The 13,880-nt window shown below is 48.8% G+C and overlaps 1 protein-coding gene across 7 annotated transcripts in view; it reads right to left on the bottom strand.

Moving 5' to 3' along the window:
- Window positions 1-13,880, bottom strand: part of TSPOAP1 (TSPO associated protein 1) — a 68,055-nt gene that overhangs the window by 8,152 nt on the left and 46,023 nt on the right. For 3 of the 7 annotated variants that reach the window (XM_059486814.1, XM_059486808.1, XM_059486812.1), the window contains 10 exons: window positions 13,184-13,471; window positions 12,734-12,913; window positions 8,630-9,757; window positions 7,901-8,027; window positions 7,605-7,756; window positions 6,997-7,159; window positions 4,775-4,846; window positions 4,379-4,414; window positions 2,989-3,092; window positions 1,194-1,265 (listed from right to left, as the gene is read on the bottom strand). In XM_059486814.1, coding sequence (XP_059342797.1) covers window positions 1,194-1,265; window positions 2,989-3,092; window positions 4,379-4,414; window positions 4,775-4,846; window positions 6,997-7,159; window positions 7,605-7,756; window positions 7,901-8,027; window positions 8,630-9,757; window positions 12,734-12,913; window positions 13,184-13,471 — 2,322 coding nt within the window. The remainder of the gene's footprint in view (window positions 1-1,193; window positions 1,266-2,988; window positions 3,093-4,378; window positions 4,415-4,774; window positions 4,847-6,996; window positions 7,160-7,604; window positions 7,757-7,900; window positions 8,028-8,629; window positions 9,758-12,733; window positions 12,914-13,183; window positions 13,472-13,880) is intronic. The other 4 variants (XM_059486809.1, XM_059486813.1, XM_059486811.1 and 1 more) reach the window with 4 other exon arrangements.

Here is a 13,880-nt window from a genome sequence, read left to right on the forward strand (position 1 = left end):
AACTCAATGTGACTGTGCCACAGGTGCCCTAGAGGCCTTTGATTTGCCCTGGTATTTACTCATGTCTTTAAAGAATGAGGCAGTACTACAGTGTCCTGTAGGCATTGCATCCATGATCACAGAGGCCCAGAGCTGCAGTATTGTATCCTACAAATATTTATCCAGTTCAACAGGAGGTGGTTGGGTGAGACAAAACCCACCCCAGCATTGCTGCTTGTCCAACACTATAAAAGGATCAAACAAAACATTCTCAGTGATGCCCTCAGACTTAACCTGGAGCTCAACCTTAAGTCAGATGTGTGAAGGCACAGTGTTTCCCATGCAGGAAAAGGTGGATGATCCAAGGGCCAAGGCTCAAGTTTGGCACACAGCTGGAGGGCAGGCACAGCCCCAGGAATGTGTCTGCTAACTTGGATCACCATTCCAGCCTCTGACCCAAGTGTCCAAGTGCCTGGTGAAATGTTAGCTCAGAGCTGGTGCTGGTTCCGCTGGTGTGTGCATGGAAAAATGCAGGCAAGGCTTTGGGAAACCTGCAGGCAATTGATACTAAAAAATAAACTCAGAACCACTGGGATGTTTAAAGACCACAGCAATGCTCTCAGGGCTGGAGCCCCTCTGCTCTGGAGCCAGGCTGGGATACCCTGGAACTCCCCTGGAGGAGAAAAGGTTCCAAGGGAGACCTCAGAGCCCCTTCCAGGGCCTAAAGGAGCTCCAGGAGAGCTGGAGACGGATTGGGGACAAGGGACAGAGACAGGACAAGGGACAATGGCTTCCCACTGCCAGAGGGCAGGAATAGATGGGATATTGGGAAGGAATTCCTGGCTGTGAGTGTGCTGAGGCCCAGGTACAGGGTGCCCAGAGCAGCTGTGGCTGCCCCTGGATCCATGAAAGCATCCAAGGCCAGGCTGGACAGGGCTTGGAGCAACCTGGGACAGTAGAAGGTGTCCCTGCCCATGGCAGGGGGTGGAAGAGGATGAGCTTTAAGGTCCCTTCCCCAAACCATTCCAAGACTCTGTAATACTGGATTTACAGCAGGAGAAATGAGCTCCAGAAACAGGCTTCCCTGCATTAAGTAGAGAGGGTTTTTTCTTAAAAGCAGGATATGTTGTGCCCTTATTTTTGCTTCCCTGCCACTCCATGAACTCCAACAATTTCCAGTGTAACCACAGGACCTTCCCAAGCCCTGCACTTACATAGTAGAATCCATCATCATCCATGGACCCAAAGACAGTGATAATGTCCCCAGCACTGAAGGTCAGCTCAGCCTGCAAAGAGCCAGAGAAGAGAGGTGACAGGAGAAGCAGTGCCTGGAATTACCCACCAGGAACACAGGCTCCCCTTGGCTTCCTGCCCAATCTCACTCCAGGGGAGGGAGCCCACTGTGTTTGGTCTTGCAGGACCAGATGCAGGAGGGAAACTGAAGTGGATAACTCTGGAATTCATTGCTAGGGAAGCATTTCATAAATTCAGACAAGAGCAAAGCCCATTTTAAAACCAATTGTAATAAGGTTTCAAAATAGTACCTACCACCTGCTCTGGAAAGGTGCACTGAGGACAGGCTCAGCAAGCACCAGAAATACTGTCAATTTCTTTAAATATAATTACAAATCCTCCTCCCTTGGATGAGCCTGTTTTGTATGCAGCACTTAGGGACTAGTCACTAGCAGGAATGCATACAAACAGGGTGGTTTAGCCTGGACACAGAACAGGGTCACAGCACACAGTTACCCTTTGCTGTCACGCCCTCTGTTCTGTCAGACACCCCAGCACATGCTCCATGGGGCATAAGGCTAAAGAAAAAGGTGTCACCAGTCTCTTTTAATGGAAAAAGCTGCCCAGTGGAGGCTCCAAACAGGCTGAGTCCCACTTAAGACACTCTAGCACTTCACAAGTGTCAGCTGGAAGGGATCTACTTCCAATACATTTACAATAATATATCCCTAGTCCTCAATTTAATCTCTTGAGGCTGCAGGTTGCTCCTGTGGAGCATCTCCACAGAACTCTACCAGCTTGTTTCAGTAATTTAAGCTCTTGTCCAAAAGAGTTCTACAAGAGCAAATCACTGCAAAAAGCACAGTCACCTCCTCAGTGACAAGGGTTCAAAAGTGTTCGGTGGCAGGATACATGCTCACATTGTGTCTCTCCCAAGATACTCCACAATCCTAAAACTCTCTGTCCTCAGCTGTGTCTCTCTGGGCTCGAGACACAGCTTGGGAGGCAAGCACTCCCTGAGCTGTGCCCTCTGTTGGCCAGACACTCCTTTGTGGATGAAGGGAAAGGATGGGAATCCAAACCCCGTGTTTATGTTTGCTCAGAGAGCAAACACAGCTTGGAGGAACAGAGAACAGATCATGTGCTCATCTCTTTTTGCAGAAAGGATTCTGCATTGCCACCTTTCTACCTGGAACTGATTTATCCACAAAATTACTGTTTGGATTGTATCCTTCCCTGTTTAGATTATACCCCTTCCCATCCCTGGAAGTGTCCAAGGCCAGGCCAGAAGGAGCAGCCTGGTCTAGTAGAAGGTGTCCCTGCTCATGATAGGGGGTGGGATGAGATGGGCTTTAAGATCTCCTCCAACCCATCCCATTCCATGATTCTGTGATTCTATATGTAGGAATTGTTTGAAAAGAAGAACTTTGCAAACTAGTATATTAAACTGGAGCTAAATCTTTTTACTTGAACAAAGAACTACACAGATTGTTAACACTGAAGTCATGCTCAAATTAAGTGTCAAAAGTGCTTTCAAACACTTAAGCAGGTTTTTCCTTTTCCTAGAGTATTTCCTGGATCAGTTGCTACCAGTAGGAGCTGCTTCCTCCTGCCCCAGATCTGCTCAGTCCTGTCTGATCACTAAAGGATGCAATGAATACTCACACAGTTTCACTGAGACTCTGGTTGGACCAAAGTGCTGAATGTCTTGAGAGAGAAGGAAAAAAGAGATAGGAAGAAGAAACCTCTGAAAAGGGGGGAACAGCTGGTGGTTACCTCCACATCTGTGTTAGGAGAGCTCTCCTTTGGGTTGTAGTCAAAGGCAGCCACCATCCTGCGAGGAGTCAGCAGCTCCGCTTCAATGTCTTTATGTTTCTGCCCTGCAGGAGAACAATAAAATATTCTTAGATGGAAATACTAGGACAAAATCTCAAATCACAGCAACTCCTTCACCATTCTTATAGTGGTCTGTGCAAAAAGAATACAGAGGGGGAACTGAGTGGAGAGAGACTTTAGAGCCATTTGGTAAAACAGTTTTCTGATCTTCTTCATTGCCTCATAAGCACAAAAGTGAGGACATCCATCCATCCCCTCATCCTGGTGCTCTGTTTATATGTACAGGAATTTTTTATTTTACACTTTCTATTTATTCATACACACACACAGAGGACAGCTGTCTCTTTACAGTGTCTTGAAATAACATTTCTCCTCCCACTACACAATGTTCTGCTATTAAGCTATAAAATTTATCCTCCAAGAGCCAGGAACCAGCACACAGGGAAGTCCAGGCCTTGCCATCCCAAATCTCCTGCCTGCTCAAACCCATTACCTACTGTCACAGACATTTTTTCATAAAATCCTTTCTTTTAGGATTTGTCCTTTCTGGGAAGCTGGGGCCCCAGAAGAAAAATGTAAACAATAATTATCTGCTGCTGTGGAATGTAACAGGTGCATCTGTGATTGGTCTTCTGTGAGTGTTTGGCTTTGCTGCTGACCACTCACGGGAGAGTTTGTCCTTGCTTTCTGCTAGACACAGGACTTTGTTATTCATTCTTTTCTATTCTATTCTTAGCTTAGCAGCTTCTGCAACTTGCCTCTCTATTCCTTTTAGTATAGTCATAATGTATTATATATCATATATCAATAAATCCAGCCTTCTGATCACGAACCAAGATTCTCGTCCATCTCTCTCACCCCGAGGAACCCTCATCAAGTCACTGCAGTACCTACAGACCTGCCCTGAGCCTACCAAAGCCAAGTCTGGTGCTACAGAAAACACACGATCATGGATTTAAACTCTCCTTTGGGTCAGCACTGGATTGGCTGGCAAAGGGTTTGCACACTTGGCCTCTCTGGATATAAGCAGATGATGCACCTCAGAAGAGGGAGCACCCTGTCAGTGTCTCTTGGATCACAGGGACCACAGCATGTGATGAGTGAGAGACTGCCCTGCTCCTCCCACGGCAAAACAACTGGTGCTGTCCCCCTGCAGGCACTCCCTGCTCACCCAAACCGTTCTGCACCCGCCACTAAACAAAAAGAACTAAAACCTTTTTGTTACAGTGCTCAGAAGCAGCACTACAGGGTGTCACACTGGCCCTTGACCACAAAGCACACCTGTAATTCTATTATGCATTACCTACTCCCCAGTAAAAGCACTTCTCACCTGGCTGAGACTTGCATTCCTGTTTGTCCAGCCCTGCTGGAGGAAGAAAATGCCTCATCAGTAAGAGCTCATCTCCAACAGTGGCCACATGACACAACTGATAAACAGCAAAAAAGAGCACCAAGACAGCAAACAACAGAAGCAAACTGTTCATGCAACTCAAAGTCTACACCAGTAACCAGGACTCAGGAACGTAACAAGAAGCACAGGTCAAGCTCCAAACTATGAAAGACATCACTGTTGTTAAAAACTTAACACCAGAACAGGGATGGGCTCTCTTTCCACTTCCTAGCAGTCATATAAACATCTGAGGGTCCTGAAAGCAAGTAGTAAAAATTCAATGCAGTCTGTAATCCTACAGTAAAAACCAAAGAGGAAGCAGTGGGTGACACAGACCTTTCTTGGAGCGTCTGGGCTTTGGAGGAGGGACAGTTTGGCGGCGTGGAGGTGGAGAAAATGTGCCATTTCCTTAATAAAAACACCAAAAAAGCAAATAAATAGACAAGAGAAACAGACGGTGAATGGAAAGTGAGAAGCATCTTGAATAGTGAACAGGGGACAGAGATGACATGCCTCCCCTGGGAGGCTGACAACAGGATTTCTGTGGGCAAAGCCCTCTGGGCCTCATATGTGGACTCAGATGAGCTGTGATCCACATCCCAAATACACAGAGAAATCCACACTGTACTTACACCTTTTAGGCACTCCACAGCTTAGAGCACACAGACTTTTATGCTCCTTAGCTTTCAGAAGCAGCACCATAAGGACAAAATAAAACCTTGTACTATTAACACCTAGCCAGACCAACCCCTCCAAGGCATTTCCTTAGTTACAAGGCTGTGACAGCCTTGTTATGGCAGCAGGGAACCAGCAGAGGTACAGCCAGCCCAACTGCCCAGGAATCAAAGAACCACTACAGTTAGAAAAAGATCATCAGGCCCAACCTACACCCACTGATCCCTCCTGTCAGGGAGTTGTGCAGAGCCAGAAGATCCCCTCTGAGCCTCCTTTTCTCCTGCCTGAGCCTTTTTCCCAGCTCCCTCAGCTGCTCCTGGGGCTCTCTGTTCCCTTTCCTGGACATGCTCCAGCCCCTCAGTGTCCTTACCAAGAGGGGCCCAGAACTGCCCCTTGGATTTGAGTAGTGTCCCCACCAGTGCCAAACCTACAGTCCCTCCCTCCACACACAACTTACTGACTACCACCACCACCTTCCTCAAAACTTTCAAACCCGTCATGTTTAATGAAGTCTCAGAACTATTAAAACCCTTTACTCTTCCAAGACTATGCAGTGGGGCAGGGCAGAGTATCCCTTGTGTATCCACTGAGAGACACAGGCCACCACAGGCATCCAGCCATCTCTGGCATGCACACAAGAGAAAGAGTATGGATGTGAAAAACATCTTACTCAAATCTCCTCTCCTCAGACATGGGAGAGACCGAATATGTTTGTCCTTTAAAAACATATTCAAGAAATCACACAGTGAAAGCATCAGGCTCCTTCAGTCCCTGTGCTGCTCAGGATCAACTTTCCAGGGACTAACATTTAGGAGCTGAGCACTGTCAGTCCCTCAGAATCACAGAATGGTCTGGGTGAGAAAGGACCTTAAGGGTCTGTTAGAGTCTCCCTCCACAGAAATAGGAACAAGTTGGATTTCTCCTTTTTTTTTTTTTTTTTTTTTTTTTCCCTTGAGTTTTCTTATTTTTAAGTTGATTTGGGCTTTTTTCCCAGCTCAGGCAATGTCAGGGCTTACCTTTGCCATGACCAACACTTGTGCTATTTTTCACTGCTGAACTGGCAGGGAAACAGGGACCAGCCAAAGCAGGAATATCCTGGTGTTTTATCAAGTGGAGCAGATCCAACAATTGGTACTGGCAGTAGGGTGCACAGAGGAGTGCATGATGAGAGGTGGCAGGCATGAGGGAGAGGCACAGGGACACTGGGATTCACAGCAGGGGCAGCTCACAGCCCTGAGCCTGGCTCAGCCTGAGCTGCACTGGCTGCACATCCCAGGACTGCTCCCTCTCCTCTCTGAGTCCATGAGAGAGAAGGATCAGGAAAGCCTCTGCAGTGCACAAGGCACTGACCACACACTTCAGGGAGTGAGTAAGGAGGAACCCTTGTACACTGCTCCTTGTACACTCCTGTCTGCCTACCTTGCTGTCTCACACCTTTCCTCCCCCTTTCACATCTCCACTCCCAAGTCACAGATTCTCTCACCCAAGTGCAGGGTCATCCCAAGAGTTCCATTCACAAACAAAACAAAGAAGGGAACAGAGTGAAAACTCTTGTTCACATACTTCAGCTGCTCTTCAAATGCTTCTGTTTCCCTGTCCCTAGCAAGGTTCAGCCTCACTTTGTGCTGAATTCACATACCTCAAGCCCAGGAGCAGCTGCAAATGCTGGCAGTGGAGCCAGGGATGAACTGAGAGCTCAGAACACCCACATCCAGCCAGATGCCCCTGCTAAGGAGCAGCCACTAAATCAGGCTGCAGATCCAGGGACAGCCCTCCAGATGGGTTTGGTGGCTGCACTGGCCACACACAATAGCAGGACTGAGCTTCCAACATTCCAGCAAAGAGCCACAGGAGCATGGCACACACATACACACACATAATACCTGGGCTCTCCGTGTCCGCAGGCAGGAATCCCTGCTTTAGCAGCTGCTGCTTGAGCTCACTACTCTCCACAGGGACTTCTGACACCATGTTGCATGGAATGTATCCCTCCCTTCCAGCACATTCCCCCCAGTAAAAACCATCAGCATCCTTGTCTCCACAAACCTGCAAAGGGAAATAGACTGTTTATGCTGCAGGGACTGAGCTAAACAGAGAAAGAATCATAGAATATCCTGAGTTGGAAGGGACCCACAAGGATCATCCATCCAGTCCAGCCCCTGTCCCTGCACAGACATCCCAACAATCCCACCCTGTGCATCCCTGGGAGCAGTGTCCAAATGCTCCTGGAGCTCTGGCAGCCTCGGGGCCCTGCCCATTCCCTAGGGAGCCTGGGCAGTGCCAGCACCCTCTGGGGGAAGAACCTTTCCCTGAGATCCAACCTAACCCTCCCTTGACACAGCTCCAGTCATTCCATAAGGTCACCAGAGAAAAAATATGAGCATCTGCCCCTCTACTTCCTCCATGAGGAAACTGCAGACCTCCCACTCTGTCTCCTCCCCTGGAACACCAGACAGATCCATAGAGTAGGAGAAGTTCACTAAGTTCTTACTTTCAGGATCTGCCCCTCCTTAAATGGGAGCTCCTCTTCTGCCGCATCAGGGTTAGGTGACATGGAGACAGGATCGTAGTCAAAGAGAGCCACAAAGATCCGAATGCCATCATCTTTGCCAGAGCTCTCAGGAGCAATGCTCCTTGGAAGGCCTGTGCACAGGGGAACACAGCAGAGAGAACATCAGCCCTGCCCCAGCAGTGCATGGGCCAGGCACTGCCTGCCAGCCTCTCCCCAGCCATTTCCAGGACCTTCCATCTCTCCTGCTGCCCTCCTCTCTCCCCGTTCCTGCTCACCTGGACTAGAGAGCAAAGGTTTCTGCATTCGGCTTCTTCTCTCACTCCTGCTCCGTCTCTGGCTAGGAGCCTGCCAGGCGCCTGTGCCGGGCGGCTCCGGGCCCCTGGAATCTTTATGACTGGGTGCCTGCAATTGGAACCAGCAGAGAATTAGTAGCAGCCTCTGCCTTCCAACTCCCTGAACAGTGCTCAGCCCAAAGGCACTCCACAAAGAGCAGTGCATCCAAATGCAACATTCCTCTTCAGGGACACTCTAGAGCTGGAAAAACCAAGGGAGTTGGAAAACAGAACTGAGGACAGGCAGGCACTCTGCCAGGCACCAGTGATGATCCCCTTGGTGAAGATGCAGGAAAGGGCATTTCAAGGGGAGGCAATGACATTACAGTCAGCATCTACACAAAGCTTTCACCAATCAGCTTATTGCACCAGGGATTTTTGCTTGGGTCCCACAGCCTCCTGCCGTGGGGAGGATGACCCAGCATGAAAAGGAATACTGCATCGGTGCCACTTGGTCAGGGAGCAGGAAAAGCAGAAGCAGCTACTACAAGAAAAGCCATGGAGCAGCACAGAACTACAGAATCTCTCAGATATTCTTCCAGGCAATCCTAGAGGAGGGTTCTTTCTCTGGACAACACTGAACAAAGCAAGATACAGGCAGGCCAGGGAAGCAGAGGGAAGCCAGCACCACTGCAAACTGCTTCAAAGCCAGAATAGGAAAAGTCACCCAACCCTTTTGTGCAAGGAGGTGCTACGTATCCCCTTCGAAGAATGTTCGAGCCTCCTTCTCCAGCCAGGTGACTTACAGTCCAGCTCCCAGCCCTGCTCCTCAGAACTGCTCTCACACCTTGGAGCTTCCTTCTCCCGGCAGAAGAATCGTAGGTGCCGGCTCGGAGACCCGGCCCACTCCATACCCTGCTCTTCCATCATCTCCAGCCTGGTCAGGTCCCTTCTGCCACCCAGGTGGGCAACCTCAGACTGACTGGAGCAATCACTCCAGTCCCCCTGGCAGCTCTGGGACCTCTCTGGCCACAGCCTGCTCTCCAGGGAGGATGCACACGTTGAATCCTGCTCATCTTCGGAGTCATACTCGATGTCTATTTCCAGGCTCCTGGGGCTGGGGCAGTGCGTTGCTATCACAGCTGGTTCTGCCCCCCCTGATCCCACTGCTCTTGGGGCTTTTTTCCGTAAGGTGCCTTGTCTGGCCCGGCTGTACAAATCCAATCCCTCCTTTCCACCAGCACTGCTGACAACATTCAGCTCCTCCCTGAGACTGGGAGCTCTGTATAACCCGCTCCCCATCTGGCTGCAGCTGCCCAGCAGACGACTGCAGTGCTCTGTTAGATCACTCTGTCTCTTCCTACTTATCTCAGGCCGACTCCGGATCTTCTCCCGATAATTATTTCCCTTCTTCTTGTTCCAAGAGGGACTTGTCCCAATCCCAGACTTTGGATCATTCTCCTGATAGCCCCAGTTCCAGTGTGCCTTCTTCTGACTGCAAGACAGCGGGCCAAAGGCAGGATTTGCATGGTCAGCCTCTGCTCTGCTCTCCTTAGCACTGTGCACCCCCTGAGGAGTCTGAGCAGAGACCTTCATGGAGGTGTTACTCCCATCTTCCTTTAGAAATGGCTCCTTGCTGTTGGGTGGTTTCTCTGTTCTTCCTGAATGGTAGGTTTGTGTTTCCAAGGAGTCTTGAGGGTCTGTCTTTTCTTCTGTAACACCCTTCTCATCCTCATCTTCATCCTCATCCTCAGTCACTTCAGGGATGCTGAACAACTTCTTCCTGTGGTTCTTCTGAAGCGGGAGCTCCAGGATCCTCTCGAGAATCTCCTCATCGCTGTCAGTATCACAAAGATCCATCTGTACCCAGACCCCGAGAAAAGCCACAGCCAGGACAAGCAAAGGAAAAAAGAGAGGAAATAAACATTAAAACAAGAGGCAAAGTGACCCTGATTCCCTCCCAGCAGAGCAGGATGGAGCTGTGGCTGCAGCAAAGCAAGGGGAGGGAGCAGAGGGAGTGATGGATCTTCTGGCAAAAGCAATCAGATGAACCAGCAATGCGGCAGGAAGCGAGGAAGGCAAATGCATGGAAGAGCTCCCTCCCAGCCTCTCCTGTACACACACAGCTCTACCTGCAGCACCTCTCATCCCACCACAGCAATGACTCCTCTCAGCTTGGCACCTCTGGGAGGGATGGGGGCAGGAGAGGCACCATCCCTCCACAGCAAAGCTGAGTGGGTTCTTCTGTCCACAGGGCTCGCCCACAGAGCCATGGGTCCCCCTTAGCTGTCCTCTCCCTGGAGCACAGGGAATGGCCCTGTGCTGTAGGACACCCCTTGGAGATGTTGCTGCCTGGGCCCTTCTCATCTCCTAGCAAAATGCAGCCCTACTGCAGGTTCCTGACTGCAAATCCAGGAGCAGAGTTCCCACAAACACAAAGGAAAACCCTTTACCTCAAAGGGCCACACAGATATGAGTTTCACTTGCAGATGAGTCAGAGCCTACCAGGTTACAGAAAAATTTGGGGACAACACTGCTGAATTTTAAAATTTGTTGTGGATCAACTGTAGAATTTACAGGTTTATTTCTTATCACATTAACAGTAACATAAAAGGTAAAATCCCCAGGTGCATTATGTCATTTTGGTATGAAGATACCTCTGGAGGTCTCTTGTTCACCCTCCCTGACAAGTTATATTATTAATGTGTTCCAAAGGCATTTACAAATAGATTACAAAGCATGTGTAGCTACTTTAAACTACAGCCATATGCAGGTCTGTTCAGAGATAATTAAAAACTGAACCAGAGTGAGCAAAAAACAAAGGTAGTTGCAAGCTGTCTACTGATAGTTCCAATCTCTATAGCTTTTTCCAAGCAAAACTTGGTCTTGAATTATATTTAGAATTGGTTGAAGGGGCCTTGAGATCTCCAGTTCAGTCTTCTAATTACAGCAGGACTGTTGCCAACAATAAATCCATGTCTTTGCTTAGATGAGGTTTGAAAACACCAAAGAATGGAGATCCTGAACCTTCTGGGGACTGATCCCAAGGCTGCGCTGTCCTCTAGGGTAAGAGGCTTGAACACATCTCCAACATGAACATCCCAAACAGCAGCTCATGATTTCTGCCTCTTTTAATGCATCATCTCCCAGAAACAAGACTACTTTGGCTCTCATCCTTTTAACCATTATGCAAATAGGCGGGTACAAAATCTCCCACTCAACTCCTCTAGACCAAAAACCCCTCAAATTTTCTCAAACTCTCCTTACAGAACATTGCTCAAGGCTCCTGCCTTGTTAGCACCAATTAGGAATATGGAGAATTCATAAATACACCAAAAAAAAGTTCAGTAAGACTTCTTTTAGCTATTTGCACGGTTGAGGCTTCTGCTTTTGAGTTTTAATATAATAAATGGTTTCAGTGATTAAACAACTTGTTTGAGGATAAACATTTTTAAAGCACCACCCCTCTGTGTTTTCATCCTCTGGATCCTGGAAGAGTTGGCTGAGCAGTCTTGAGGTAACAGAAAATGTAGTTAAAATGCAGAATCCTAGAAAACAGCGCTATTCCAGTCCAATCCCCTTCAATCCATAAGGCAGTAATGGGAGGTCTGTGCCCCAAAGCTTCCTGCCCCTCACATCCTCTCCCAATTCGGCATCTTGTCACCCTCACTCTGTTATTGCCAGCACAGAAAACAATCACTTTATCCAGTCAATAAAACACCCAAGGGAAAAAAAAAAAAAGACAAAGAATAGCATTCTTGATTGCTCTTATTTCCTTCTTTCTCTTTCCAGGAAACTTGTTTTCCTTCCTTTTTTTTTCCAGTCCAATCCCAACAACTGGAAGCCCTTCCAAAACCCTGAGAGGCAGCCCCAGCCCCTCCAGCCACCAGGCTCTCCTGGGGCTCCTGATGTGCTTCACTGCAGGTTCAATCCCTCACCTGGGAAGCAGAAGACCCTTGAGAAGGAGAAAAGGAAATTTAATCCAGAGTCACTACATGCCTGCTACCATTTACTGCTCACCAGCCCCAGCCCTACAGACCAGCAGCCACACAGGGCACCATCAACTACAGATGCTCTCTGGTCACACGAAAAATCAAAGAGAAAGTGCTTTCTTGCCATCTGGGCATATCACATTTCCTGCAAAACTTTTTAATTTTCCAGTCTCTCACCCTCAGTGCTTTCCCTCATGGATATTCATGCCAACTGCTGTAATCTGTATGGTTACACACCAGCTCCAGGCCATGCAGTTGGAATCACATTCCCACAGGTGCATTCAGACCAGATTCAATTCTTTGAGCATGAATTAAGCTGGACACTTACAGCTAAGCTTAGGCAGGATTTCATCCCTTGCAGCATTTGAACTACAAAGCCACAACTCTCCTCCTACATGCCATCCCTGGCAACAGAAAGCATCAAGACCTAAGCCAAGTAATCATAGAATCAAGGAATATCCTGAGCTGGAAGGGATGCACAAGGATTGAGGCCAACTCCTGGCCCTGCATATGACACCCCAAAAACCACACCCTGTGCCTGAGAGCATTGACTGCTCCCTGTTTACTGTCTGTGTTAAGAACCCAAATCACCCCCCACTGATTTTAAACACCACATCACACTGTGTGTTTTTCCAACTAATTAAACCCTGGCTCCGTTTATTACAAACAAACAGCCTTCCCTCTCCCAAAGAACCTGTGTTTTTACTACCTTGAGCCAACACTGGGAGTAAAAGCAGAGCAGCAAGACCTTGGGAAAGGCTCAGCCCAGCCCCTCCTCCTGTGAGCTGATGGCATGGGATGGCTGCACCGGTGCTCCCCACAAGCAGCACTCAGAACATGTTACCTTTTCCCCATTCTCCTGGGAACATGGCTCTCTCTGGTCCCATTTCTTCTCTTCCAGAGCTTCTGAAGACAGTTCATCTTCCTCCTCCTCTTCCAAAATATCTGAAAGGTCAGAACTCCGGTTGTGCTCACTGAAAAGGGTCAACTGTCGGCGGCCCATTTCTGACAGTTTTTCTTCTTGCTGTTGAAAAGCAAAACACATTTTCTCAGTTCTCCCAGACTCTATTTCAGCAACAAAGGAGCATTTTTCCTTTCTCTGAGCACACACACAGCTCAGGTGTGGTAGGAAAGAAAGGAGGCAGCACCCAAGGGAGTGACTGGCACATTTGGACACACACAACCATCAGCCTCATTTCAAAGCCTGCAGAACAGTACTGTCTAAGGCTGGAAAACTCAGGAGGCCAAGTACAGTTCACATCCCTCCATGGACACAAGCCAAGGTTAAACAAACCTCTCTATTCACTCTGGACATTTCTTTCTTCACCTCCTTGCCAGGAGACAACCTCAGAAAGTCCTGGCAGCTGCTCCCATCTTGGAAGGTGCCCTGCATTTCCCCAGCCTGGCTGGTGGAAGACAGAGGCTCTGGGCTCAGATGCTTCTCTGCCTCTCTCTCCATGTCAGCATTGGGACCTTTGGGTGCCTCCTGCACAGAGCACACGTGGCAGGTTTCTGTTTGGAGCTTCACCCCACTGTCCGTCGGGCTTCCCTGCTCCGCTGCTTTGGTTCTTGGTTGCTCCATCTGGGAAACAAACCAACAGTGAAAGGGGAGGTGTCTCAGACTACTTATGCACCAAAATGGAGTCTTATCACCCCAAACTCTTTGATCCTTTGACATGTTCTTTGCTCTAGGCATATGAGTATTTTGGCAGGCAACTTGCAGCTTGGGAATCTTGGCCAGGCCTGGAACAAAGCCCGCCCTGTCCTCAGGTGCCAGGTGACACATGGTGCCCCAAGTGCTGCAGCTCAGCAAGGCCCACAAGGGCATGGAGAGTAACAAGTTCCAGGGCTGCAAGAAGAGCCCAAGCTATACAACAAGGTTATTCCCACTGTCATCTGCCAGAGGAATGGCCTAGACATCAGCACATTGGGTTGAGCTGCAGATGAAGACACTACTCCAGGATTTCCTGGGGCGTGAAGAAAAGGAGAAT

The sequence above is a fragment of the Ammospiza nelsoni genome, chromosome 21 (genome assembly GCF_027579445.1).
Source record: "Ammospiza nelsoni isolate bAmmNel1 chromosome 21, bAmmNel1.pri, whole genome shotgun sequence".
Lineage (NCBI taxonomy): Eukaryota > Metazoa > Chordata > Aves > Passeriformes > Passerellidae > Ammospiza > Ammospiza nelsoni.